Here is a 25,769-nt window from a genome sequence, read left to right on the forward strand (position 1 = left end):
TCAATGCTGTTATCCCAGAATTCTGGGATATCCACCCCTTTGTAGAATACCAGGTCTAGTATGTGACCCTTTTCGTGGGTTGGAGAGTTGATTACCTGTGTAAATCCTAGTGCTGTCATACAGGAGTCTATATGATAATAAAAGGCATAAAACCGACACGGCTGTGTTTCGGCACAAAGGCCTGCCTCTAAAAGATAAAAGTAATACAAACATAAGTAAATTCAGCAATCAATTACTAAAAACAATGCCAAACGTGAATAAACAATAAATAAAAATGAATATGAATAAATGCAAATGGTTAAAAATGAATGAAAATGAGTGACACTGGAATGGTCAACTTGTAAACTCATAAGTGAAAACAGCAAAGTCAATACATATACAGTTTGAAAACTGACTTCCTAAGAGCTTCTCTTTTCTAAAAACCTATATTTTATGAAAAATAAATAGAATATATGATGTGTATTAGAAATGCAATTTAAGAGCTCACTTGCAGAATACTCCTCTTATCAAAAACATGTATTTTATAAAGCCTGCATAAAAATATGCATAATAAGTTCTCTTGTCGCTAAGCTCATTAGGTTTAAAGTATGGATGAAAGTATTAAATGTTGTAATCAGTACACATATATTCTACATACAATATACCTTTTGTATGATGGTGACAAAACTTGATTGAGAGAAGATATCAAAATCCTGGCTCCTAAAATGCCATCAAAATGTTCATCATGTCTTCCCCCCTTTTTTTCAATTGAGATTACATGGCATTTTAGAGCCAGGATTTTGATATCTTTTCTCAGTCAAGTTTTGTGACCATCATACAGTAGAATATATGTGTACTGATTACAACATTTAAGTACTTTCATCCATACTTAAACCTAATGAGCTTTTCAAAAAATCAGTTCAATAAGCAACAAGAGAACTTATTATGCATATTTTTATGTAGGTTTTATAAAATACATGTTTTTGATAAGAGAAGTATTCTGCAACTGAGCTCTTAAATTGCATTTCTAATACACATATATTCTATTTTTTTTTGTCATAAAATATAGGTTTTTAGAAAGAGAAGCTGTTAGCAAATTAGTTTTCAAATTGTATTTGTATTGACTTTGTTGTGTTCACTTAATGAGTTTACAATTTGACCATTCCAGTGTCACTCATTTTCATTCATTTTTATCCATTTGCATTTATTCATTTTCATTTATTGTTTATTCACGTTTGCATTGTTTTTAGTCATTGATTGCAATATTTACTTGTGTTTGTATTATTTTTATCATTTAGATTTGTTTGACCCCTGAGGCAGGCTTTTGTGCCGAAACACAGCCATGTTGGGTCGTTTTTATGCCTTTTATTATCATATAGACTCCTATATTCATAGGTTTTATGGCTTTTTATAATAAAGACTCCTACAATTTTGACTTCCTTTTTGATTTCCTATTTGAGGTTGCCTCACTTTATATAGATATAGCCAGTGTTCAAAAAGCTCTTATACATTTGGTGCTAATTTTCAGTGTTTTTGTAACTATAATACTATATGTATAGTATTAAAAGTTTAGAGCAGGGGTGTTCTAGAGGCACTTCCCACTATGCATGTACTCGGTTTGCAGAGGTATCGATATTGGTGTCTAGCTTATGCATTTGACCTGGATGAGTTGAAACCAGGTATTAGCTGAAGTGACAGGGACGAACCTCTAAGCTTCATGTGTAGGCACTAATAGTATGCACATTTTTTTCAGTAACATACACACTCACATGGGCTGCCGTGCAGTTAACATAAAACAATGTTTACCTTTGCACGTTAAGAGCATGACAGATAATGTGGAATACAGTTAGTGATACCACTCTAGGTGAACCTAATTTCACCATGTTATCGGCTATGTTAGCAGTAAGAGGTGGTAACCACCTCCACATTAACTGGAAGGTGCAGCTCTTGCCCATTTTGGCAGTTTCTGCATTACTTGTTGAATGTGGAAATTGGTGTATAGCAGCAGTTAACATAGAACAATGCTGTTAGCACATGCTGATTCCCACATTGTACAGCTATCATAGATTAGTAAATAGGGGCCCCTAGTAAACATCCAGGAAGCGATGTGTGTATATGGATAAGAGCTAGAGAAGTTTAAGCCCAGCTCAAGGACTGAAATGCTGTGATGTGGCAAACCACCCTCTGGCCAGTCTGGTGTGACTGGCATCACAACATCAGGACTTTCAGTGACAATGACAGTCAAGACCCATCAGCCACATGAAGAGTGAAATTACGATCTCTGGCATTCATTCGTGACATGAATAGAATTCAGTGGTTGCCCTCTAGATAAATGATTTATTTCATATTCATCTCTGAGGGAAGGGGTTTCTGTATTTCGCTTTTGAGCTACAAAATCCTATCTCACATTCAGTGATGATCATAAAAAACCTTTTATCTAAGGAGCATCTATTTGATATTTTTTGTTGTTTTTTGTTTTTTTTTTTGCTATATGTTTGTATTATTGCAATGACAGAAATGAAGTGATCCAGCTTAAAATATGGACCTTATATTGTAAGCAGTGATATACTAGCATTTAATAATTCAAACTTAAAAGTTTGGGGGTTATGAAAATGTGTGAGTGACAGAGTCTAGTGCCTTGGTCTTCATTTCCAGTCCTCAAGGGCCGCCTACAGTTCAGATTTCCAGGATACCCCTGTTGAATATGTATGAGAGAGATTTGCGTTCAGTGGGAATAATAGGCATGCAGATCTCTCTCACACACACATTTATTGGGAATATCCTATAAACCTGACCTGTTGGTAGCCCTTGAGGACTGGGAATGAAGACCAGGGATATAGTAGGTATTTTGGCAAGGCATCCAAATACCAAGGAGGAAAAGAAACACTTTTAATTTCATGGGATCAGAGGAAAATTGTCAAATTTACCAGTACGTAACTAGAGAAACCAAAAGAATGAATAGGGAGTGGCGAAGTTGTGTTGGAGGATTTCAAAGACTAACCTGAGGACAGACCATTTGGAATTGGCACTGAGAATGCCTCAGGCCATAACATGAGCAGGGGAGATTTTGCAGTTTCCTCCCATGGCAATGTTTCTTGGACCTGTCTCAGGAAAGCATCAGTCACTCATGTTTTTAGGATATGTGCACTGAGTATGCATGAGATAAGAGGCAGCAAATGCAAATCATTGCATGCAGAATTATCTCCTGTATATTCATTGTGATTATCCTGAAAACCTAATTGGCTGGCACCATCCCCTCTACTCCTGTTTCTCCCTGGACTGGTATGAGACCAAGTGTTCTAAGGTATATTTAGAAATATATAGTTTATGTGGGCCACAAAATAGGTTTTGCATTTCTCAGGGTTACAGGTTGACTGAGATTTAGGAAATGGGGTTTTGAGTCTTTCAGAGATCAGCAGAGTGTGAAGTCTCTTCATTGTCTGTTGTTAGCAGATGAAAGGTGTCTGGTGATAATCTGTGACTCTCCTTCTGTTTTAAGCTGACGACGATGATGACATTGTAGTGCCCGGACCCTCTCAGGAACATTATCATCTGCCTCCATTTGCCAGAGATCTGGAAGAAGCAGACCTGATCCCTGGGCCCTCCCTCCTACGCACGTCTTCCTCATCAGATCAGTCAGAAGCCACCAGTCAGAGGCCTGAAATTCAGCATTCAGCCCCTCGCATCATGTCTTCCAGCAGGCCCACCCGGCCCCGTACCAGGAGCCCACCTCTCTCCAGTTTTGACAGACAGCTCCTGAATGCTCATGCTCAGCAGACGGACCTTTTTAAGCAGTTCTGCCATGAGCTGGTGGTGGTCCATAAGGACATGGCAGACAGCATGCGTGTCATTGGCCAGAGTATGGCTGACCTGACAGGGCAGGTGAGCCAAATGTGCCAGACCCTGAATGAGATACGAGATGGGGTGCAAGCTTTCAGTCAAGTGCTGGGTTCTGAAGCCACCCAGATTACCCTCCTGCAGACCCCTTTCTCCAGGGACCTTTCAGAACCTAGCATGGATCTAAACCAAAGCCCCTCCGAACAGATGCCTACATGCACTACCCGGTCACGAAAGAGGAGATATCACCTCTAAATGTCCTTGCTGTGCAGCGAAGAGCACTTAGAGTTAGGTGAAATATAGGTGCCCACCTTTTGCTGGCAATATTTGTGAGTGACGTTTCAACCTCGTTCCTTGCTTACGCTTTAGGGGACACATTCAAGTTGCCTGTTCAGCTGCAGAGTCTGCAGGTGCTGTGCCATGTTTACTTGATGCTAAATTTCAAAGGCAAATTGCTTAGGAAGATTCCCCTAGTAAGTGTACTTGCTTAAAGTGTGCACACATGGAGAGTAATTTTAGAACAGGGCCCCATGTGGAGGCACTCTTTTGTAAAGACAATTGGGTGCCTACTTGCCTTTTAAAATACTAATGAGTGTGGCAGGGAGCATGCCTTGAATGTAGAAACAATAGCTTACACTTGCTTGAGACAGTGTGGTGGAGAACATGCCTTGAATGTAGGCATGATTGCTTGCACTTGCTCGAGAGAGTGTGGCGGAGAACGTGCCTTGAATGTAAGCACGATTGCTTACATTTGCTCGAGAGAGTGTGGCAGGGAGCATACCTTGAATGTAGACATGATTGCTTGCACTTGAGAGAGTGTGGCAGAGAATGTGCCTTGAATGTATGCATGAGTGCTTACACTTGTTCGAGAGAGTGTGGCAGGGAGCATACCTTGAATGTAGACATGATTACTTGCACTTGAGAGAGTGTGGCAGAGAACGTGCCTTGAATGTAGGCATGAGTGCTTACACTTGTTCGAGAGAGTGTGGCAGGGAGCATACCTTGAATGTAGGCATGATTGCTTGCACTTGCTCGAGAGAGTGTGACAGAGAACGTGCCTTGAATGTAGGTACGAGTGCTTACACTTGTTCGAGAGAGTGTGGCAGGGAGCATACCTTGAATGTAGGCATGATTGCTTGCACTTGCTCGAGAGAGTGTGGCGGAGAACGTGCCTTGAATGTAAGCACGATTGCTTACATTTGCTCGAGAGAGTGTGGCCGAGAGCATGCCTTGAATGTAGGCATGATTGCTTGCACTTGCTCGAGAGAGTGTGACAGAGAACGTGCCTTGAATGTAGGTACGAGTGCTTACACTTGTTCGAGAGAGTGTGGCAGGGAGCATACCTTGAATGTAGGCACGATTGCTTTCACTTCCTCAAAAGAGTGTAGAGGGGAACATGCCTTGAATATAGGCACGATTGCTTGCACTTGCTTGAGAGAGTGTGGCGGAGAATGTGCCTTAAATGTAGGCACGATTGCTTACAGTTGTTTGAGATAGTGTGGCTGGGAGCATGCCTTGAATGTACGCATGATTGCTTGCACTTGCTCTAGAGAGTGTGACAGAGAAGATGCCTTGATTGTAGGCACGAGTGTTTACACTTGTTTGAGAGAGTGTGGCAGGGAGCATGCCTTGAATGTAGGCTCGATTGCATAAAGGAAGGTGTGTGCTTTACACACGAGTGTGTACATTAAGGTATTTCATAATCTGCATATGTATGTGCTACCTCTGGCCATGCTCCCGCCGGCAAAATACGAACCATCGTGTCATGTACTTTTTTTTTTATACACCAGTTGGTATAAGCGATACTTGACGCATTTGAATGATTCCTTAAAGTTACCTTCTAAAAGTGCCTATGTGCTTTGTGTTGGCAGCAATGGGATGGGGGGATTGGGAGGAGTATAGGTTTGGAAATCTCACAGGCATGCACTGTTTCTTTCCCCACTTTAATAGGAGCCACCTGTTTTCATCCCTAGTAAGTCTGCGTGCTCTGGAAGTTTGCATACACTTTAGCTTGTTAGAGAATGGAATTTTTCATATGGGCCAAGTCCTCAGGGAAATGACTGTGAATATTGACATGAACGCAGTGCGTTACCTATAGTCGTCAAGGGATTCCAGTGCATGTAATCTTTGTCGCCTCCCTGTCTGTGCTGCCTGTAGTTAGTACACTAGTCACAAATGGGTGAATCTCTTCTTAATGACAGTTAATAAATCCCAATAAATAAATAAATGTGTTCGTACAGTTGTAAGGCTGTATGTATTCTTCCCATTAAGGTGAAGTCTGTCTTCCTCTAGATACTGTACGCATACACCATTAAGGAACAAACTATATTTACTGACAGGTGTCCTTTTCCCTTAAGCAAAACCTTTAATAAATTAGGGCCAGTGACTTGGTTGCGTTATCCTACCATAAACTGTGATGACCACATTAAAACAATATGATATAATGAATATTTCCCCACATCAAATGCTGTTTTGTTTTTAATGCCCCTTTGTGAGCATCTTTCTTTGCACAGTTTAAGCCACCCTTGCACCTATCCTGTATTGTTCCAGTACCTGTCAGAAGAGTTGCACTTACTGCCCAATAAAGCAGATTCACAAATATCAACTCTCGTGTCGTACCATCAACAGAAGGTGACATGGTTTCCAGTTACGTTGACATTCTGATCATGTTGCCATTTCATCGTGCAGCAAGTGACTTGTGGTGGGGGACAATAGAGAGATCACATAGTTCATATGTTGTGCTGTCACTCACAGCACTTTGTGAGTTACGTTGCGTTGCAGACTGTTAAACGGTGACATTGTTCCTGTGGTTAATTCTTGTTGCTTTCCAGTGTGCCTGTGGTTTAACTTCAGATTTCCAGAAGGAAACGAGTGACCGAAGAAGACCATTCTTAGCTGCGCAGCACAATCACAGGCCAGCAAATGAATTGAATTTTGGAATCCCTTCACAATTTTAAAAAATGAATACATTTTAAATGGCCTTTATACCAGCCCTGGCAGAATCTATGAAAAGGTGCATGCAAGATTACTGGGAAGCCTCTGAATTTGGGGAACAATGTCCAGGCTTTTATTCTTTTTTTTGGCTAGGTGTTTTGCTTATGTTGTCTTTGGGCTTCAGCTCAATTGAAATCATGGCTGGGATCTGATGTCATGAGCTCTCATTCATACCTACTTAAGGATTTATTCCTCTTTCATCACCCAGATTTTATATCCCATGCCAACTTACTTTATTCCAGTCATTGCAGCAAGAGATCTTTGACCAGGGAGTATATTGGGGGAGGGGTAGCTTCCCCGATGCTGCTACTTCCAAAATACTTCAGCAATGGATCCTATAGGTGTCACTGTTGCATGATGAAAGACGCCACTCCCCCAGGCCTGTGAACACTGAGTTGAACAACAGTCCTTCTGGGTGGCGGAGCAGTTGGGGGGAAGAGGGGGTGGTGGTTGGGAGGCGAGGATAGGGGAGGGCAGACTTATACGGTCTGTACCAGAGCCGGTGATGGGAGGCGGGACTGGTGGTTGGGAGGCGGGAAATACTGCTGGGCAGACTTATATGGTCTGTGCCCTGAAAAGGACAGGTACAAATTCAAGGTAAGGTATACACATATGAGTTTGTCTTGGGCAGACTGGATGGACCATGCAGGTCTTTTTCTGCCGTCATCTACTATGTTACTATGGCATTATTCCCACTGAACCACTTGGGCTGGCCCTGGAACCTGACTGATGTTAATTAAAAAAAAAAAGTTTTCTTGATTATCTCAGTTTGAGAAGTTAGAAATCATATCACGCCTCGGGTTCTGTGCTCTAATATCTGGAGGAAGAGAGAGAGAGTTGACTTTCTGATTCATCTTATTTCATTATACTGGGGATAATTCTTGCTGTTTTCATGGTTGTGAATCTCCACAATTTTTACCAGAAGACGAATCATTCTCAAATAGGCATCCATCTCTCAGGGGAAGATTTATCCATGTTGCTTTCACATACATTTTCCCCATAAATTTGGAGACTTTCACTTATAAATTTGAAACAAACATTTTCTATACCTGGCCCTTAGGGTATATCACTGTAATTATCTTAAGAATGGATTGCATTGTTGAGCTCTTAGCATGAGAGAATTCAGATATGGTTTGGTTCACTGAAAATGCTTCCTGGACTTGGTAGATCCACTTTGACAGTGCCTGTCTGCATTTCATAAATTCTCATTTTGTGGTGGTCAGAGTCTATTATTGAGATGGACTTGGGAAAATCCATTACTTATTTCTGGGATAAGCAGCATAAAATCTGTTACTCTTTTTGGGACTTGCCAGATACTTGTGACCTGGAATAGCCACTGTTGGAAAGGGCGACGAAAATGATAGAGGACATGGGACAACTTCCCTATGAGGAAAGGCCAACGCGGCTAGGGCTCTTCAGCTTGGAGAAAAGATGGCTGAGGGGGGATATGATAGAGGCCTATAAAATAATGAATGAATGAAACAGGTAGATGTGACTCGCTTGTTTACTGTTTCCAAAAATATTAGGACTAGGGGGGCACACAATGAAGCTACAAAGTAGTAAATTTAAAACAAATCAGAGAAAGTATTTCTTCACTCAGCGTGTAATTAAACTCTGGAATTTGTTGCCAGAGAATGTATTAAAAGCATTTAGCTTAGTGGAGTTAAAAAAAAAGTTTGGATAGCTTCCTAAAAGAAAAGTCCATAAGCCATTATTAAAATGGGCTTGGGGAAAATACACTGCTTATTTCAAGGATAAGCAGCATAAAATGTATTGTACTGTTTTAGGAGTTTGCCAGGTACTTGTTACCTGGATTGGCCAGTGTTGGAAACAGGATGCTGGGCTTGATGGACCTTTGGTCTGTCCCAGTATGGCAATACTTATGTACTTATGTAGGATACTGGGCTTGATGGACCTTTGGTCTGATGACAATGCTTATGTTCTTATGTTAAGACTTATAGAAGGGGGATTCTCTCATCAGTCCCATTGGTCAGGGGTCTCTTGCATACCTACCCCTGACCAATGATTCTCTGGAGGCATAAGTTTCTGGCCAGCTTTCTCATTCCTTTTCCAGATGTGATCTATTTGCAGAATTTTCTTAATGTTGGTAATTTTTGCTAATTTGAGGGTGAAATAAGTCTCCATGGCATGGGCATATCTTCCTCCCTTTACTATGGACCAATCAACATTACTTTGGTAAAGACAATTTCATATCTACAAGCTGGAAGTCATTGGCGACACAGGCCTGACTTGACACTTTCTCTTCTTTTGTCACATCCCCTGTACCATGAAGAAGTAAACTATAGCGGTGAGAGCACAGGTTAAACTGGGTCATGTGAAAGGCAGTTTTATAAATTTGCTCCTACAGGTAGGTGCCAAATACCCACGTATGTTATAGAATTACTAGCAGATATGTGGGTAAGAAGCACCACTAATTGGCACTTTATATGTGCTACATGTGATTCACTAGCACATATGTGAAAGGGGCATTCCAGTGGGTAGAGCATGTATGGGCAATGAGCGGCTCTACCAGAAATGTGTGTAAGCTACGTGAGCATTTATGCCGACTATTGACATGGCATAAGTGATTGAGGCAATATTCTCTCAAAACACTCTCTCATAAAATAAGCCAAAAGTACTTTCTTAACTATGAAAACACTTGTGAAGTACAATAAATTTGAAAAAAGGAAAAATCCTCAGAACCCTCACCTCCACCTGTTTTAAAGCTTATAGGGTGAAAAGGACTTAACCAGGGTTAATTCTCGTCACAGGCATAAAAAAATCCTTTTCAAAGAAAGTTGTTAGAGCTCCACTTGTATTCAATTTTACTGGATCCACAACTTAAACATAACAAAATAAAGAGAAAGTCAAAAAACTTAGCTTTCAAAAGAACAGAGTGCTCTTCCGCATCTATAATCGATCACATAGACTGTAGCCAGAGTTTCGCTATTAAGCTGTCTCAAGGTGTGACCAAACAAACTCAGCGTTTTCAGGCACAAATTTTTCATGTCACTCAGATCCCCCAAAATTTGTGCCTGAAAATTCCAAAATAGAAACTTGGCCATTTTACTGCTGGGGTAGAAATGGCCTTAGCATGCTGGAAAAATCTGCTTAAGGACGTGCTAAGGCCACATTTTACCGCAGCTTAGTAAAAGGACCCCTTAATTAGCCATAGGGCAAGGTGGTAATCCACACGCACAGTGGCTTTTTAGTTTCTTGCACCAGCGTTATGGAATGCATTACTTCAACCATTTAGATTAGAAAAATCATATTCTGTCTTCCATATAGCACTAAAAACATACTACTTTCAAAGAGCTTTTGGCATTCAATGATAACTGATTTTCTGCAAATTAGCCGTACAGCATCCCGCAATTGAGATGATAACCTTTTATGTTGTGTGACTGATGTATGATTGATATTAAGTTGGTTGGGCTGTTTTATTTGTTTTTTTTTCTTGTATGAAAGGTATGTTTGTTTTCTTTCCTGTTTTTAATGAGTTCTTAATTTAATTTAGTTTTGTTTCTTTTATTGTATTACTTGCTTTGTAAACCATTCTCTGCAATAAGTGATGGTTTAGTAAACAAATGATAAGCGATTGCAGCTACAAGTTCACATGTAAATGGCACCTTATTCCCATATTCTGTATCAGCACTTACCCTCTTACATGCCCTTATAGACTACTGCACGATGCCATGTTTTTTGGCACTAATTTTATGGCACCCCATTGATCGTCCTTTACTGAATTGCCCCCTTAGTGTTCTTATCCTGGTTATCATTAACTGGGTATCACACTGGGCAAATAAAGTTATCGTCATACACGTCACTTCTCATTCTGGCTCTGTCACTGACTTGGTTTTACCTCATGCAACTCGCTCTGCCTTGCTAATAAATGTTTAGAATGTAAGCTCTCTTGGGCAGGGACCTGAGTATATTGTACAGTGCTGTACATGTTGACAACACTTAAGAAGTAATGAGTATCCTCCATTATTCTGGCCTCTACAATATGTAGTATTATACCTAGCTTGATTAATCCTGATTTCCTTGTACAGTTTGAAATTTGTGCTTCAAGCAATACTGGCTTACCAGAGAAAGGAGGTCAAAAAATGTATGAAGTTAGTCCAATAAAAATGTATCATCTTATTTTCTAATTTTTTGGTTGTTTTATTTATTAAACTTTTATTGGAATAGTTGTTTGTATTGAAATGATTGGTGCCACTTCTTTGTGAAAGAGTACGTTTGAGGCACAGTTCTGTGCTAGAGTAGGAAAAGTCCTAAGACTGGTTAGTTGAGCTGCACTAAAGAGGCTGATGGTGATAGCTGAACAGTAGCCTCTGATACAGCAAGACATGAGGCAAGACATGATCAAGCAAAGGCCGGTCATGCCAAAACTCATGGGTCGAAGAGTAATTCTATACCAGGGCACATGGATTGCGCCTGCTAGGAGCCATTTCTATAAAGGAAAGAAGGTGCCTACTCTACTTTATAGAATGCCAGCCTAGCTGGGTATATAGCCGTTTGTGCAGTGAGACACTTAGGGGTGTTTTACTAAGCTGCAGTAAGCGCTAGTGCATTCTTACCATCAAAAAATGGCATACTGCAGGATGCACTCAGGCGTCCTGTGGTAATTTTCAAATCTGCACGCACTAAATGCACACTAAAAATTGGTTTTAAACATTTTTCTCAGAGGGGCTTGTCGAGGGTGAAAAGTGGGCTTTACTGCGCTAATCAGTTAGTGCATCTACATTACCACGATCTAACTGGTTAGCACGTGAGCCTTTGTGTGCTCACACGGTCATATTTTTTAATGGCCATGTGCTAATGGCAACATTAGCACATGACCATTAATTCAAAAAATAGAAACTTTGCCATTAAACTGCTGTGGTAGAAATGGCCTTAGCACGCAGGAAAAATCCACCTAAGGGCATGCTAAGGCCACGCTTTACTGCAACTTAGTAAAAGGACCCCTTGTTTAGCCATAGAGCTGGGGTAAAAATTTGCACCTGAATGTCAGAGATATATGCCTAGCTTACAGTATGAGAATAGGGAATCCCACCCATGTGTCTGCCTCTCCAGGATATGTAAGGAATAGCGTTTAGGTGGAATATTGGCACATACGTGCATACATGCTAGTAGTCTAAATATTTACACAAATTCACCCAGATTCTGTGTAGCGCAACCAAAATTGTGCATGCAGATCTGGTCGTATTCTGGATTTGCATGTTCAATTTAATTACTTAACAAGCCAGTCAGCACCAATAATTGCCACTTAAGCAATTATTGATACTAATTGCAGTAATTTTAATTTATGCACACAACTTGCTAGGCATATTCTTTAAAGTGGTGCACATAAATTCTAATGTGCACTGCCAAAAAAGGGGACGTGGGCATGGAATGGGCGGACTATGGGCATTCTGAAAATTACGTGTATGGTTAGGCTACTCCAGGCCTAATTTAGGCACTGGTATTTACACCAAGTTTTACTTGGCGTAGATTGACGCACCTAGAGTTAAGCATTTTCTATAAACCATGACAAAATCTAGGAGCGGTTTACAGAATATGCCTAGGTGAAAATATTTTTGGCACCAATTTTTCAGGTGCCATATATATAATGTATAGAGCTGTTTGGTTTGTATATATACCATTCCCTTATTTTTGATCTAGTAGGGCAATTAGCTAGCTTGTATCTTGGTTTTCTCACAGACCATAGACAGGCTTGCTTAGCCCTAGTAATGAGCCATAAACTTTAACAAGTGTCTGTTTGTTTGCTTCAAACAGATTCTGAATTAACACAGAGCCATTTTCAGTGAAGGACCAGTGTGAGTGATAGGTATTCAAGGGAAGGAGGTTACAAAGGGGCAAATGATGAATAATTGAGAAAAATACCAAAGAAGCAGAATTATGTGAAGGTGACCTTAGAGGTCAGAGTTGAAGAATACCAGATAAGTAAGAGAAGAAATATAAGGCATTAAGTGATTGCACAAAATTAAGCTTAAGTATTCTGACAGCTTCCAAAGGAAAACAGAGATTTTATTTTCCTTATACTGACATTTGGACTGATAGAAATAATTCAATTTTCTGTAATACTAGGATAAAAGAATTTTTATTGTAACCATTTATTTACTCTAATAAATTTTAGCATTATTATAAAAGAGAAAAATTTAACTCTAAAGTGTTTTCCTTTGCCAGAAGGGCTTGCTTTTTTTCAGGCTCTTCTGTTCAGCCCCACCCCCTCCCCTTTTAGAGGCAAGAAGGGAGTGCCCTATATACAATAGTCTAGTTCATTGGGCCAGATTTTGTAAATGGCAACTAAAATCTAGATTCGTTCAATTAAAGCACCTAGTGCATTTTGCTGTATTGCGCCTAAAATTAGGCACAGTGTATAGAATAGTGCATAGGCCGGGAAATGCACCTACACTTAGGTGCAGCCATTTATGCCACTGAAAACCTGGTATAAATACCTGCGCCTAAATGTTCTCCCCCCAGAAATTATAGAACAGCGCGCATAAATTTGAGTAATGCCCTGATATGCCCACACTCCTCCCATGGCTGTGCCCCCTTATCAACTACATGTGTTAGAATTTACACTTGCCTCATTTTAGAATACGTTTAAAATGAAGCACGTGTTAATTCCAATTATTGCCAATTAGTGATAATTGGTTATCGGCCAATTATCACTAATTAGCTCATTACTTGAGTAGCATACGTAAATTGGCCGCATGCACAATTTAGCACGCGCTACTTGCCATGCCTTATATAGACTCTGGGGGGATATTGAGCACATAAATGTAAGCTCCTGTGTTATAGATTTGCCCACACAGGGGATAATTTAAGGCATTTCCATGTTTGAAATAACATTTTACAAAATTGTCTGACCGATATGACCTATAAGTATATCCAACTGAAATGGAAGCATTCCTGTGGTTGGGGAAAACACTAGGGTTTATGTGCACTTTTTATTGTATGCATGTAAAATAACTCAAGAAACTCGTGTGTATTAGCTAGCTGTAATTGTGCATGTATTTTCTATGGGATGACTTTCCCTTAGAATATTGATGTAACTTATGCATGTAGATTGCCCATTATATAATTACTCTCATAGATTCCTGAGACTAAAACCAAAGAAAGCAAATGAGATAGAACCCAACACTTTAAGAATGTGATTCTGGTTTTGATAGTGAAAATCTTGCCCATTGATCCCTGAGTAAGATGTTATGCGGGTAATTCTGTAAAGAGCGCACTAACATTTACAATCTGAATGAACACATAAGTGTTTAGAATATAGGCATATATGTATACACATAATCTCCCAGATTCTATAAATGGCATCCAAAATTGTACATGGTCCTGAGATCCGTGTGATAAATTTAATGAGCTGTTAACAATCAATTATTGATGTTCATTGGCCTTAATTTGGATTTGCACACGATTCTATAAAGGTCTGCTTCCAAATCCTTTCGTGTGCAACACAAAAGGGGTGTAGCCGTGGGAGGAGCATGGGCACATCGGGCATTCCGAAGAATTAAGCGCAGTGTTACAGAATTTGGGGGCTGCACACCAGGATTTACATCAAGTTTCACTTGGTGTAAGTCCTCGCAAAGTTGGGTGCCAGAATATGCATTAAGGTGCTATTCTATAAAGAGTGCTCGCCCTTTATAGAATAGCACTAAGTGCAAATTTTTCCATTCACCTAACTTTTGGTGCTATTTACTGAATCCAATCCAATGTGTGATTTCTATAAACACACACTTATCTTCTCTAGTGCATGTTTGGAAGCTGGGTATACAGATGGGCGAAATCTGAGTGGAATGTGGGCAGGACTCACAATCACAATACGTATAGAATATGATCAGTTATGTGCATATCTCCGGCATTTAGGCAGAAGTATTTACACTAGCTGTATGACTGGCATAAGTGTTTATGCCTAAATTATAGGTGCATATTTTAGCTGTTATGCTAGTGTTCTATAAAGAACATAAGAGTAGCCAAAGTGGGTCAGACCAATGGTCCATCTAGCCTGGTATCTTATTTATTTATTTATTTATTTATTATTTGGATTTTTCTCACACCTTTTTCAGTAGTAGCTCAAGGTGAGTTACATTCAGGTACACTGGATATTTCTCTGTCCCAGGAGGGCTCACAATCTAAGTTTGTACCTGAGGCAATGGAGGGTTAAGTGACTTGCCCAATATCACAAGGAGCAGCAGTGGGATTTGAACCGGCCACCTCTGGATGTCAAGACCAGTGCTCTAACCATTAGGCCACTCCTCCTCTTACATAGTAAATGACGGCAGATAAAGACCTGAACGGTCCATCCAGTCTGCCCAACAAGATAAACTCATTTTACATGGTATGTGATACTGTTACAGAATTGCCTCTAAGTGGGTAATTTTATAACGGCACCTAGAGAAAAGTGGTCAAATGCACCTATTCTATGCTTTTTAGTAAAGGCAACATACCCATGTATGTGCCTTTGTGAATTGGTTTCCCAGATTCATACCCAGCAGGTGTGAATTTTTGCATGATCTTCATGATAAGGATTGGCACCTGTGACTGTACATTATAAAATACATGTTTCAAGTTTATTTAAACATGCTATATGGAAACCTTCAGGGTGGTTTACAATCTAGAATATAATTTTAAAAAAGGGGAAGTAATGTACTCATGACAAGATACAAAAAGGAAGGAAGGGTAGAACTACAATTATGATAGTATAGAGGGTGGGGTAGGACAACAGGGAACCTCTGTACCATCCAAGCAACCTAGAGCCGCAACTTTTAACATGTTTAAGCATTGATCCCACTCTGACTTCACATACTGTTGCGCTTTCAGGAATACCTACATGTATATCACACTAAGTATGTGCTGTTTGTTTGTAGTGTATACTCTTGTGTGTATACTCTTGTGGTAATTTTATAATAATTTATGTATGTATATAAAAACTATTTTTCATGCACAAGTCACTTATAAAATTATCTCCATATTTGTTGTTAAATCACCAGTGCCTGTTGGCTGCTTATTCAGTGTGTGAACAAGGGGAGGAGAGCAGGGCAAGGTCTGGAGTTTCTGTGCAGAAACTGCAAGCTGGGACTAGAGGAGAGCAGAGGCATGAGCTTTAGTACTCTATTGGCAAGGGCCCAGCCTCCAGCATCATTGGAAGGCTGAATTATATGGGAAATCCTGTGGAGGGAAGTGTTATTCCTCTTTTTGCTGTGTAGATCAGGGGTTCTTCATGAAAGTTTCAGATAGGCCTTAACTTTGGGATATTCACAATGATTATTTATTAAATGTGGTATATCTACTAACAGCACATGATAACCATTAGTATATGACCCCCCCCCCCCCCCCAAAAAAAAAAAATGTATTTGCAAAAAACAAAGCCTGCGTACAGAGCTACCTTGTATAACTTGGTTACCCTGAAAATCATAGCTGTCAAGGAATCTTCAAGAGCCAGAGCTGAAAACTCTTGACCTAGATAATACATGAATTGCATACAAAACGGAAATGTTTGTGGTACCAACTGGATACTGAAATTCACCCACAGGTCATATAATCCAAATTCACTGCATCTCTTTTAAATGTTGGAGGTGGGGGGCGGGATGGTTTTTACACATCCTGGGAAACAGTAGACTGCATTGATGTGTATGTGTTCGGTATCCCCGCTAAACAAAATCCTTCATTAAACCAGACTTAACTTTAAATCCAATTTTCCTTTTGTGTACATTCTTTTAGACATTTAAGTGCATCAAAGTGCACTGTCACTAGTTTATTAACCTTAACAAAGGTATCAAACTATTCTGTTGGTTTTTCTTTGACTAATTATTTGTGTGGCCGGCTAATGTGAAATTCTTTCTCCTCTTCTTTCACAGAGGACAAAAACCGTTCTTATATTTCACCTTATTAAGTTGCTTCTCTGCATCTACTATGTTGATGTCTGTGTGAGACAGCTCTTGAGCATCCTAAGTTTGTCTCTGCAGAAGTAAACATGTGATTGAGCAGTTGGACAGGCTGTTGGCTTCCTGCAGGGGGCATGCCTTCTCTTCCAGTTAAATGCTATAAACTTTTATGATGCACTTACAGTGTGTTGTCCTAAGCTAATCAGAAAGCTATTAATCAGTGTGTAAGCTTTATAGTCATCTTGCATGGAACTGTACTGCAGTTCCTGCTGTTATTGGATAAGATGATAAGGATGCTGGTGTAGTGTTTGTAAAGCTTGCAGAATTCCCCAGATAATTTCTCCATTATGCTGTTGTCTGAGGATCATTTTGCTATAGCTAAAAGATATCAGGTGCACTGAGAAATATTAACTGCTAAAGAACTTCTGAGTTTCATGGTAATAGTTTCTGCACAATCACATTAGCTTATTTACGACCCCTTTTACAAAGCGGCGGTAAGCCCAACATGGGCTTACCGCTCGCTAAAAAGGAAGTACAACCAGGCTACCACAGCAGCCTGGCAGTACTTCTCACCCCAGTGTGCCATCATATCCAGCGCTACAAAAATATATTTGTAGCACCGGGGTGTACCTGGTGGTAGTCGGGCAGTGCCGCGAAGCCCGGTTAGTGCGGGAGCCCTTACCTCCACCTCAATGGGTGGCGATAGGGCTCCCCCCACTGAAATGGCTGTGCTGCAAGTGCTTTACTTGCCACACAGCCATTTCCTGCCGAAAAGAAAGACTACCCTTTTACCAGCTGCGGTAAAAGGGGGCCTCGGCACGTGTCAGAAACATGCGCTGATGCCAGCGTAGGCCCCCTTTAGCCGCAGCTTGGTAAGGGGCCTTAATGTTTTATGTGATGTTTTGTATTCAAATAAAGATTAATAATGGAATATTATAAGTAGTTACTTTGGTAGAGTACTTGAACTGATGAATATTATCGTTGTAATCTTTATACATAAATGCATATTCATTTTGTCCTATTTTTTTTATAAATATTTGAGGGATTTTTTAGAATCAGTTGTTTTTCTCCAAATAGTTTGGAGTTTTGTTTTGGGTTTTTTCTTACACTGGTTCATTTTTTCCCTTGAAGGAATCAATGATAAGAAAGGGCTCCTATGTGTGATAGAGGGTGGTAAAATCATAGAGACTTCCCCTATCAGGAGATTTGAGGTTCCGGTTATTTAAAATTTCATATTTTCAGGAAAAATGAATATTATGACTTATTGAACATTTTGGTATAGTCTGTTTTAAGTTTGTTATCCCAACACGTAAGTTGTATTATCAGTGTAAAAAATTTATATGTCTTTCTGATAAACTGCTTCCAAAATCCATTTCATAAAGCAATAAAATGCCCAGGACAGGGCCACGTGAAAACAAGAAGGGCCGTGAAGCATGGTTTATTAAAGAAATTATCATGTTGTCGAAGCCCATGGCTGGATATTTTCAACACTCTCTGTTGTGGCTTATTATTGAAATCCCTTGACATATTTTAGCTACCATTGAATTAAAGGGGAAAAAAACTACATACTTAAAATTTTTCAAACACTGATAAACCAAGAAAACATTAAGAGAGAAAGTTCAGTCTTGGGAATTCTCCAGACACTAAAAAAAAAAGGTAACTGGGTACTGACACACTTGGGGGCCCTTTTACTGAGGTGTGGTGGCCTAATGCAGACCTACCTCACGCTAAAAGAGCACTACCATGGGAGGGGCTGAGGCATCCTCTTGGCATGCGCTAATCCCACACTGGAAAATATTTTTTTCCCAGCACGGGAGGTGTGCCTATGAGTGGAGAAGTAGGCATGCTTGCACTAATCGGGTAGCTAATCCCAATTAGCGTGGGAACTGTACCATCTGTTAAATAGGTGGCAGCAAAGGCTTCCGCAGTAATGGTCATGCACTAATGGAGAAATTAGCTCATGGCCATTACAAAATAATATTGAAAGGCAGCCATTTTACTGCTGTGCTAAAAGTGGTTGCATCACACAGAAAACCCAGGCGCTGACACCAACGCTGGCCACTTTTTAGCATGGCTTGGTAAAAGGACCCCTTAATATTTAGGCATTCGCAATAACACTGGTCATAGAGCTGTTGTGAGTGCAGGCAGGCAGCAACCACTCTCATATCTTACAATACTTTGTAAGTGGGAGCCTCACTGTTTGCACCCCCCGCATTGCAAATATGTGCTACGTATGTTGTGGGTATTTCAGAATAATACTTAGGCACCAGTGGCATAGAGGCGTATTTTCAAAGCACTTAGACTTATAAAGTTCCATAAGTTTCTATGTAACTTTGTAAGTCTAAGTGCTTTGAAAATGAGCCCCATAGCCATTTGGGGGCCTGGGCTCCGTCATATTGCAGCACCAGGCTTCTTCTGCTATGGCTGGTGGGGATCCCCAAGCCCTACCAGCCAAAGAGGTTCTCTGCCGGCATTCTGTCAGCAGTATTTTCTATATTCCGCCGCCGCCAGGCTGGGACCCTTCCCACCCCCACCGCACATGCTCAGTTTTCATGCATGGGGGCAGAGAAAGTCTGGTGCAGGGGTGGCAGTCCATAGAAAGTGGAACTGACAGAATATCGATAGAGAACCTCTGCAGCTTGGGGATCCTCGCCAGTAGCCAAAGATATTTGGTTGGGAGGGGGGAGCGTGGTGGGCTGGGAAAGGGAGGCAAAACTGAAATATGGACATCAACAAAAGTGAAATTTTTACACTTAGACCATTTATTAGTCCTTCCCCTCCCTCACCATTCTTAGGTGCATATTTTCTATGACTAGTGAAAACCCACATATGTAAACAAAGCTCGGATGTTTAGATAATATTTATTTTATTTATTTAGTTTAAAAATTTTCTATACCACCTACAACTAGGTGGTTTACAAGAAACATACACAATATTCATATCCAAGAGACTAAAAACAAATCAAATCATAATAGCAGTTCAGTCTTCATAATTAAAAAAAGTCAAGACAAACAATTTCGTCTTCAACAATTTCTTAAACTGTGGTACACTACTACAGTTCCAAAGCCGACCTGGCAATGCATTCCACAGTGTTACCACTGTGGTAACAAAAGCCGTAGCTCATGTTTCTGCGTACCAAAGGTGAATTACTATGTCAGTTGAAAATCTCATAACAGCCTCTGATGGCAATTCGCATCTTGGATGATAAACAGTCAACATATGTTTCAGATATCGTGGAGCAGCAGCAAACAGTACCTGATCTATAACTGTCAGTACTTTGAATTGAATCCTTTGAGGAAAAGGCTGCCAATGTAATTTTTTAAGCATTGGTGTTACATGAGAAAACTTTGCCATACCCATTATCGTTCTTACTGCTTCATTGACCTGCACTCCTGAGTGCATCATTTATTAAACTTTTATTAGACCATCCTGGAGGTTGAGGCAGGGGTGTAGCCAGACCTCGCGGTGGGAGGGGGCCTGAGCCCAAGGTGGGAGGGGGGCACATTTTAGTCTGCTGCCCTGCCACTCCCCACCCTGTGCTGCAGCAAAGTACCTTGTCTGGCAGGGGTCTCCAACCCCACCAGCTAAAGCCATCTCCAGTGCCAGTCTCCGGCGCTGCCGCGTTGCCTGCCCTGCTCTCTCTCCTCACGTCCTGCACACTCCTTTAAGTGAAACTGAATTGCACTAAAAGGAGCGTGCAGGACGTGAGGGGGAAGAGAGAGTAGGGCAGGCAACATGGCGGTGCCGGACAAGGCTTAAGCAGGTGGGGCTTGGGGACCCCCCCCCCCCCCCCAGCAAAACCAGGGGCCCGGAGGAAATTTGGGAGGGCCCAGGCCCCCGTGGCCCCATGTAGCTACGCCACTGGGTTGAGGGAGTGAATTTAGATGTTTTCCATTTCAGTGTGTTTGGCCTCCTCTGTGTCAGGTGTGAGGATCTCCCTGCATTGCTGCAATACGTTTTACCTGTTTCTTCCTTGTTGCTGTGCTCTGTGCAGTTCCACTTTTGGTACAGAGAGACTTGGGCTCCTCAGCCAGTATGCTGTAAATAGCAGACAGATGGTTCCAGGAGCAAATGTCACTTTTCTATAGCAGCACAGTGCAAAATTTACTTGCTTAGAAACCCAAGCTAGTTCTATTTTTTGATATGGTTCTGGGTGCCATGTACCATGTTGTCTTGCATTCACAATTTCAGTGGAATTGAAAAGAGCTGTTCAACATATCACTTGGTACAACAGCAGAGAAATATTTTGCATAGATATGTGCCGTGTGGATCCATGTTTTCAGTGAGACATCAGCTTTAAAGTGGTAAAATCATTTCAGGTTCAAGGTTCAACTTTATTTAATATACTGCAAATTGACAAATAGCTAAGCGGTTTGCAAAACTAAATTAAAAGGATAAACAATTGAAGAGGGAAAGGGAGAATCACACAGGGAGGTTAGGTTACAAATGTTCATATTATAAGGAAGGGGGTTGAGTAAGGTAATCTTTAAAACCTAATCAGAGATATAAGGAAAGGAGGGAGTGACAGAGATGAATACATACAGGTGAAATATTGTCCAAGGCCATAAGCTGGGCATCCTATCAAAGGAAAAGACAGCAAATTTAGTTCCTCCAAGCCCAGGAAAGGTGCAGTTAGGAATTTCTACTGGAGAAGGAGAGATCTTACAAGGAGCCACTATACCAACCCACTGGGGTGTATTCTCACAGTGTGAACAGAAGTAACTGGGCAAACTGGATGGGCCACGTTTCTTTTTTCTGCAGTTATCTGGTGCAGTACTTCTCAATCCAGTCCTTGGGGCACACCCAGCCAGTCAGGTTTTCAGAATATCCATAATGGATATGCATGAGAGAAATTTGCATACATTCCTTGGTGTGGAATCCATCTCATGCATATTCATTGTGGATATCCTGAAACCTGACTGGCTGGATTGGCCCCCAGGGCTGGGTTGAGAAGCACTGATCTAGCCTATTATTTTGAACAGAACGTGCATCTTCTCACAGTGTTCATTTTCATGGGTTCTCAAATGGGGTATCTGCTGGATTTTTTTTTAAAACTGTATCTTTATTGAGAATTTTTATTGACTGGATAGTGCCTCCTTCCTTCTAGTTTCCTCCAGCTCAGTCAGAACCAATTCTGAGATCCTGTCCCTGGGCCTTCATTGGCAATAACCCGGAGATTTTTCTCCTATTTTAACAGATCTTCTCTCCCTCTGTACCGAGCCTCATTTGTATCGTGTGCTTTAAATCTAGTTCCCAGGTATCACATTTACTGATGACCCTGGCTCCCCACCACCAAGAAACTGTGAATGCTCTCTCTGCAACATAGGCAGCCCCAGCTGAGCTGGAGTATGGAAATCTTAATCTAGAAATTGAACCAGGAACTTGCCACATGGCACCATGGAGGGCTGCTAGCAAACCCGTGGGCAGCTGCCATCAGTATTTGTTACATTACATGCATTGCTCAGGCACAGGAACACCCTGATCTGGCTTTAGAATAGTGAGTCAGCTTGCTGTGACTGGACACTGCATAAACTCATCCATACCATATGAATAAAAGGTCCACAACTCATTGTAACCAAGGTATGCAGGGAAGCTCTATTCCCCAGTGCCAAACAATGCTGTCGGCTAAAAGCCGAACGGGTTTAATATGATACGTCTCTGATTTATCAGTCATTTATGGAATTGTGGGCATTTATACTGTACACACTAACTTCTATATATAGAAGGGAAGGAAGGCGATCCCACAAAAATGTGGACATATGTCCCAAATCTTGGTGAATGGTGCTTGTTGGGAAGGTTGGGGGGCCTTCTGTAATAGAAGCTTGTCTGATGCTTACGCTGGTAATACTTATCTCTTCAGGTATGTGATTATTTCCCGAGAAGAGAAGGATCAAAACCTGTTGGCTTTCCAGCACAGTGAGAAAATCTACTTCCGAGCATGCCAGGATCTTCAACCAGGAGAGAGACTTCGAGTCTGGTACAGCGAAGATTACATGAAGCGACTCCATAGTATGTCCCAGGAGACCATCGACCGAAACCTGACTGGAGGTGAGACCCTGTTCTGTTCCTCCATGATTCTCTGTCCTATAGCTGTTGTTCACTATGGGGCACAATGTGAACCCACCTTTGATTTCCAAGCTGTGGGTTGCAGGGCTGCCGAGAGACATAGCCGGACCCGGGGCAGGACCACTGACTGAGCCCCCCCCCCCCACCTGGACCACCACACAGCACCCCCTTCCCACATTCAGGCTGCCACCCCCACCCACCTCCTTTTATTCCTGTGTCTGACTCAAGGAGGTTTGATGGTCTGACTGCTTCTCCCTCAGTCTGTCTCTTCTGCTCCTGTGTGCCAGGACCCGGATGATTGCATTAACGCAATAACCCAGGTTATCGAGTTAATACAGTCATCCATGTCCTGGCACACAGGAGCAGGAGAGAGACAGACCTGGAAACAGGCAGGAAGAATCTTGCCGGCGCTGGACCCCTGCTTGGAGGCTGGGCCCCAGGAATTTTGACCCTTGCTAATCCCCCTCCCCCTCTCGGTGGCCCTGTTTTTTAAACTTCTGGAGCCAGTACCTTTAAAGGACCAGCCTGCACAGATTCTTTCCACCACTGTGTTCATAAGTATTAGTACAATATAATAATGATCTGTTCCTGCTAAGAACAGTTTGAAATATTAGTTGTGACAAAGCTCCCTTCCTGTCATTACTAGGAATATTAGCACTAAATTACTTCTGTCACACAAAAAACCACTAGCACTTTTGGAAGAATTCTTTGAGTGGCCTTAAACCACTCTATATAAATAGGGCTTCTTATCCTAAGTTTTAAACATAATAAACGTTTTTCTCCAAGGACAAGCAGCCTGCTTGTTCTCACAAGTGGGTCGATGTCCGCGTCGGCCCAGGAATCGACATTTTGCCAGCAAAATAAAACAGTTTTGCTAGAGTCTTCTAGCACGCGAATCGCATGCACCGCGCATGCGCAGACAACTTCCCGCCCGTCGCGTGAGCGTGCTTCTTCTGTTCTTTTTTGTCCGCGACGAGGTGACAGGATTTTTTCTGCTCTCCTCGTTCTTGGCCCAGGAACAGAGTCTGACGACTATTCTTTTGTTTCTTTTACTTCTTTTATTATTTTAGCCATTTTCTTAAAAAAAAAAATAATAATAATAATATTCCCGTAGTTTCTTTTAGTATTTTTTTCCTTATTTTAAGTTTACTTTCTTTTCAATGCGGCCTGCCTTTCTCCCTTTTTGTGCCCTTCCCTTTTTTGGCACAATCGCGTCATTTGATTTCACCGAAGCCGTTTTCCTTCCATGTCATTGAAGACACCCAGTGACTTCAAGCGTTGTATGCGGTGCAACCGGACTATCTCAGGTACCGATACCCACGCCTGTTGTATCCAGTGCCTTGGGCCCGACCATAGCCCAGCCGCTTGTAGTGTGTGCCTTCGTATGAAGAAACGAACCCAAGCGTCTCAAGAAGCCCAACGAGAAAAACCTTTTGGGGCTCAGTCTGGTCCTTTGACATCGACATCAGTACCGAGGTGGGCAGCATCAACATTAACAGGAGCATCGACGTCGGGAAGAAAGGTAATGGCTGAGAGACCAACTCGTGCTGGGAGCAGTGAGGCGTCGAGTGGCCTGTTATGCAGGCCCACCAGGACCGACCTTCGTCGGACCCGGCCCCAAGGAGATGTGAGGATTCCATGTCCTCCTCATCGGTACTAAAGAGTTTCGATGACAGGCGTTGAGCGAAGGCAAAGACACACGGTACTGGGAGCGTCGAGAGAGTCGGCACCTGAGAAGCGGGTAGTCACAGCGAAGAAGCACCGTCATCGTTCTCCTTCGACACATGGTACCGGGAGCTCCGGGGCGTCGAGAGAGTCGGCACCCGAGAAGCGGGTAATCGCAGCGTTGCTAAGCAGACTGGGAGTGCATGTGTTCCCTTATCTCGACGATTGGATGGTGAAGAGCACCTCGAAGGCAGGCGCTCAGCAGTCCATGTGAATGACTATTCAGGTGCTAGAACTACTGGGGTTCGTAATCAATTACCCCAAGTCCCATCTCACTCCAGTGCAAAAGTTGGAATTCATTGGGCCCTGTTGAACACGAAGACAGTTTGAGCTTATCTTCCCGAGACAAGGGCAGACAACCTCCTGTCCCTGATGTCCACAGTTCGAGCGTCTCAACAGATCATGGCTCGGCAGATGTTGAGACTTCTGGGGCATTCTGGGGCACATGGCCTCCACAGTTCATGTGACTTCCATGGCACGTCTACACATGAGATCAGTTCAATGGATCCTAGCTTCCCAGTGGTATCAAGCTGCGGGGAGTCTAGAGGATGTAATGCAACTGTCCACCAACTTCCGGAATTCTCTGCAGTGGTGGGCGATTCGATCCAATCTGACCTTGGGACGTCCATTCCAAATTACTCAGCCACAAAAAGTGCTGACAACGGATGCATCCCTCCTGGGGTGGGGAGCTCATGTAGATGGGCTTCACACTCAAGGAGCTTGGTCCTTTCAGGAAACAGGTCTTCAGATCAATCTCCTGGAATTGTGAGCGATCTGCAACGCTCTAAAGGCTTTCATAGACCGGCTGTCCAACCAAATCATAATTGATTCAGACAGATAATCAGGTTGCCATGTATTACACCAACAAGCAGGGGGGGCACCGGATCTCGCCCTCTGTGTCAGGAGGCCATCCAGATGTGGCTTTGGGCGTGCCATCATGGCATGTTTCTGCAAGCCACTTACCTGGCAGGTGTAAACAACAGTCTGGCCGGCAGGCTGAGCACGATAATGCAACCTCACGAGTGGTCATTGAACATGAGAGTAATCCGCAAGGTCTTCCGAGCATGGGGCACCCCCTCGGTGGATCTTTTTGCCACTCAGATCAATCACAAGGTCCCTCAGTTCTGTTCCAGGCTTCAGGCCCACGACAGACTAGCGTCAGATGCCTTTCTCCTACATTGGGGAACAGGCCTTCTATATGCGTATCCTCCCATATCTCTAGTAGGGAAGACTTTGCTGAAACTCAAGCAAGCCTGCGGAACCATGATTCTGATT

The 25,769-nt window shown here is 42.0% G+C and overlaps 1 protein-coding gene across 2 annotated transcripts in view; it reads left to right on the forward strand.

The window, feature by feature from the left end:
* PRDM11 (PR/SET domain 11) overlaps positions 1-25,769 on the forward strand; it is a 136,109-nt gene that overhangs the window by 93,404 nt on the left and 16,936 nt on the right. For both annotated transcript variants that reach the window (XM_030200823.1, XM_030200824.1), the window contains exon 7: positions 22,564-22,751. In XM_030200823.1, coding sequence (XP_030056683.1) covers positions 22,564-22,751 — 188 coding nt within the window. The remainder of the gene's footprint in view (positions 1-22,563; positions 22,752-25,769) is intronic.

Source organism: Microcaecilia unicolor, chromosome 4 (assembly GCF_901765095.1).
Source record: "Microcaecilia unicolor chromosome 4, aMicUni1.1, whole genome shotgun sequence".
Lineage (NCBI taxonomy): Eukaryota > Metazoa > Chordata > Amphibia > Gymnophiona > Siphonopidae > Microcaecilia > Microcaecilia unicolor.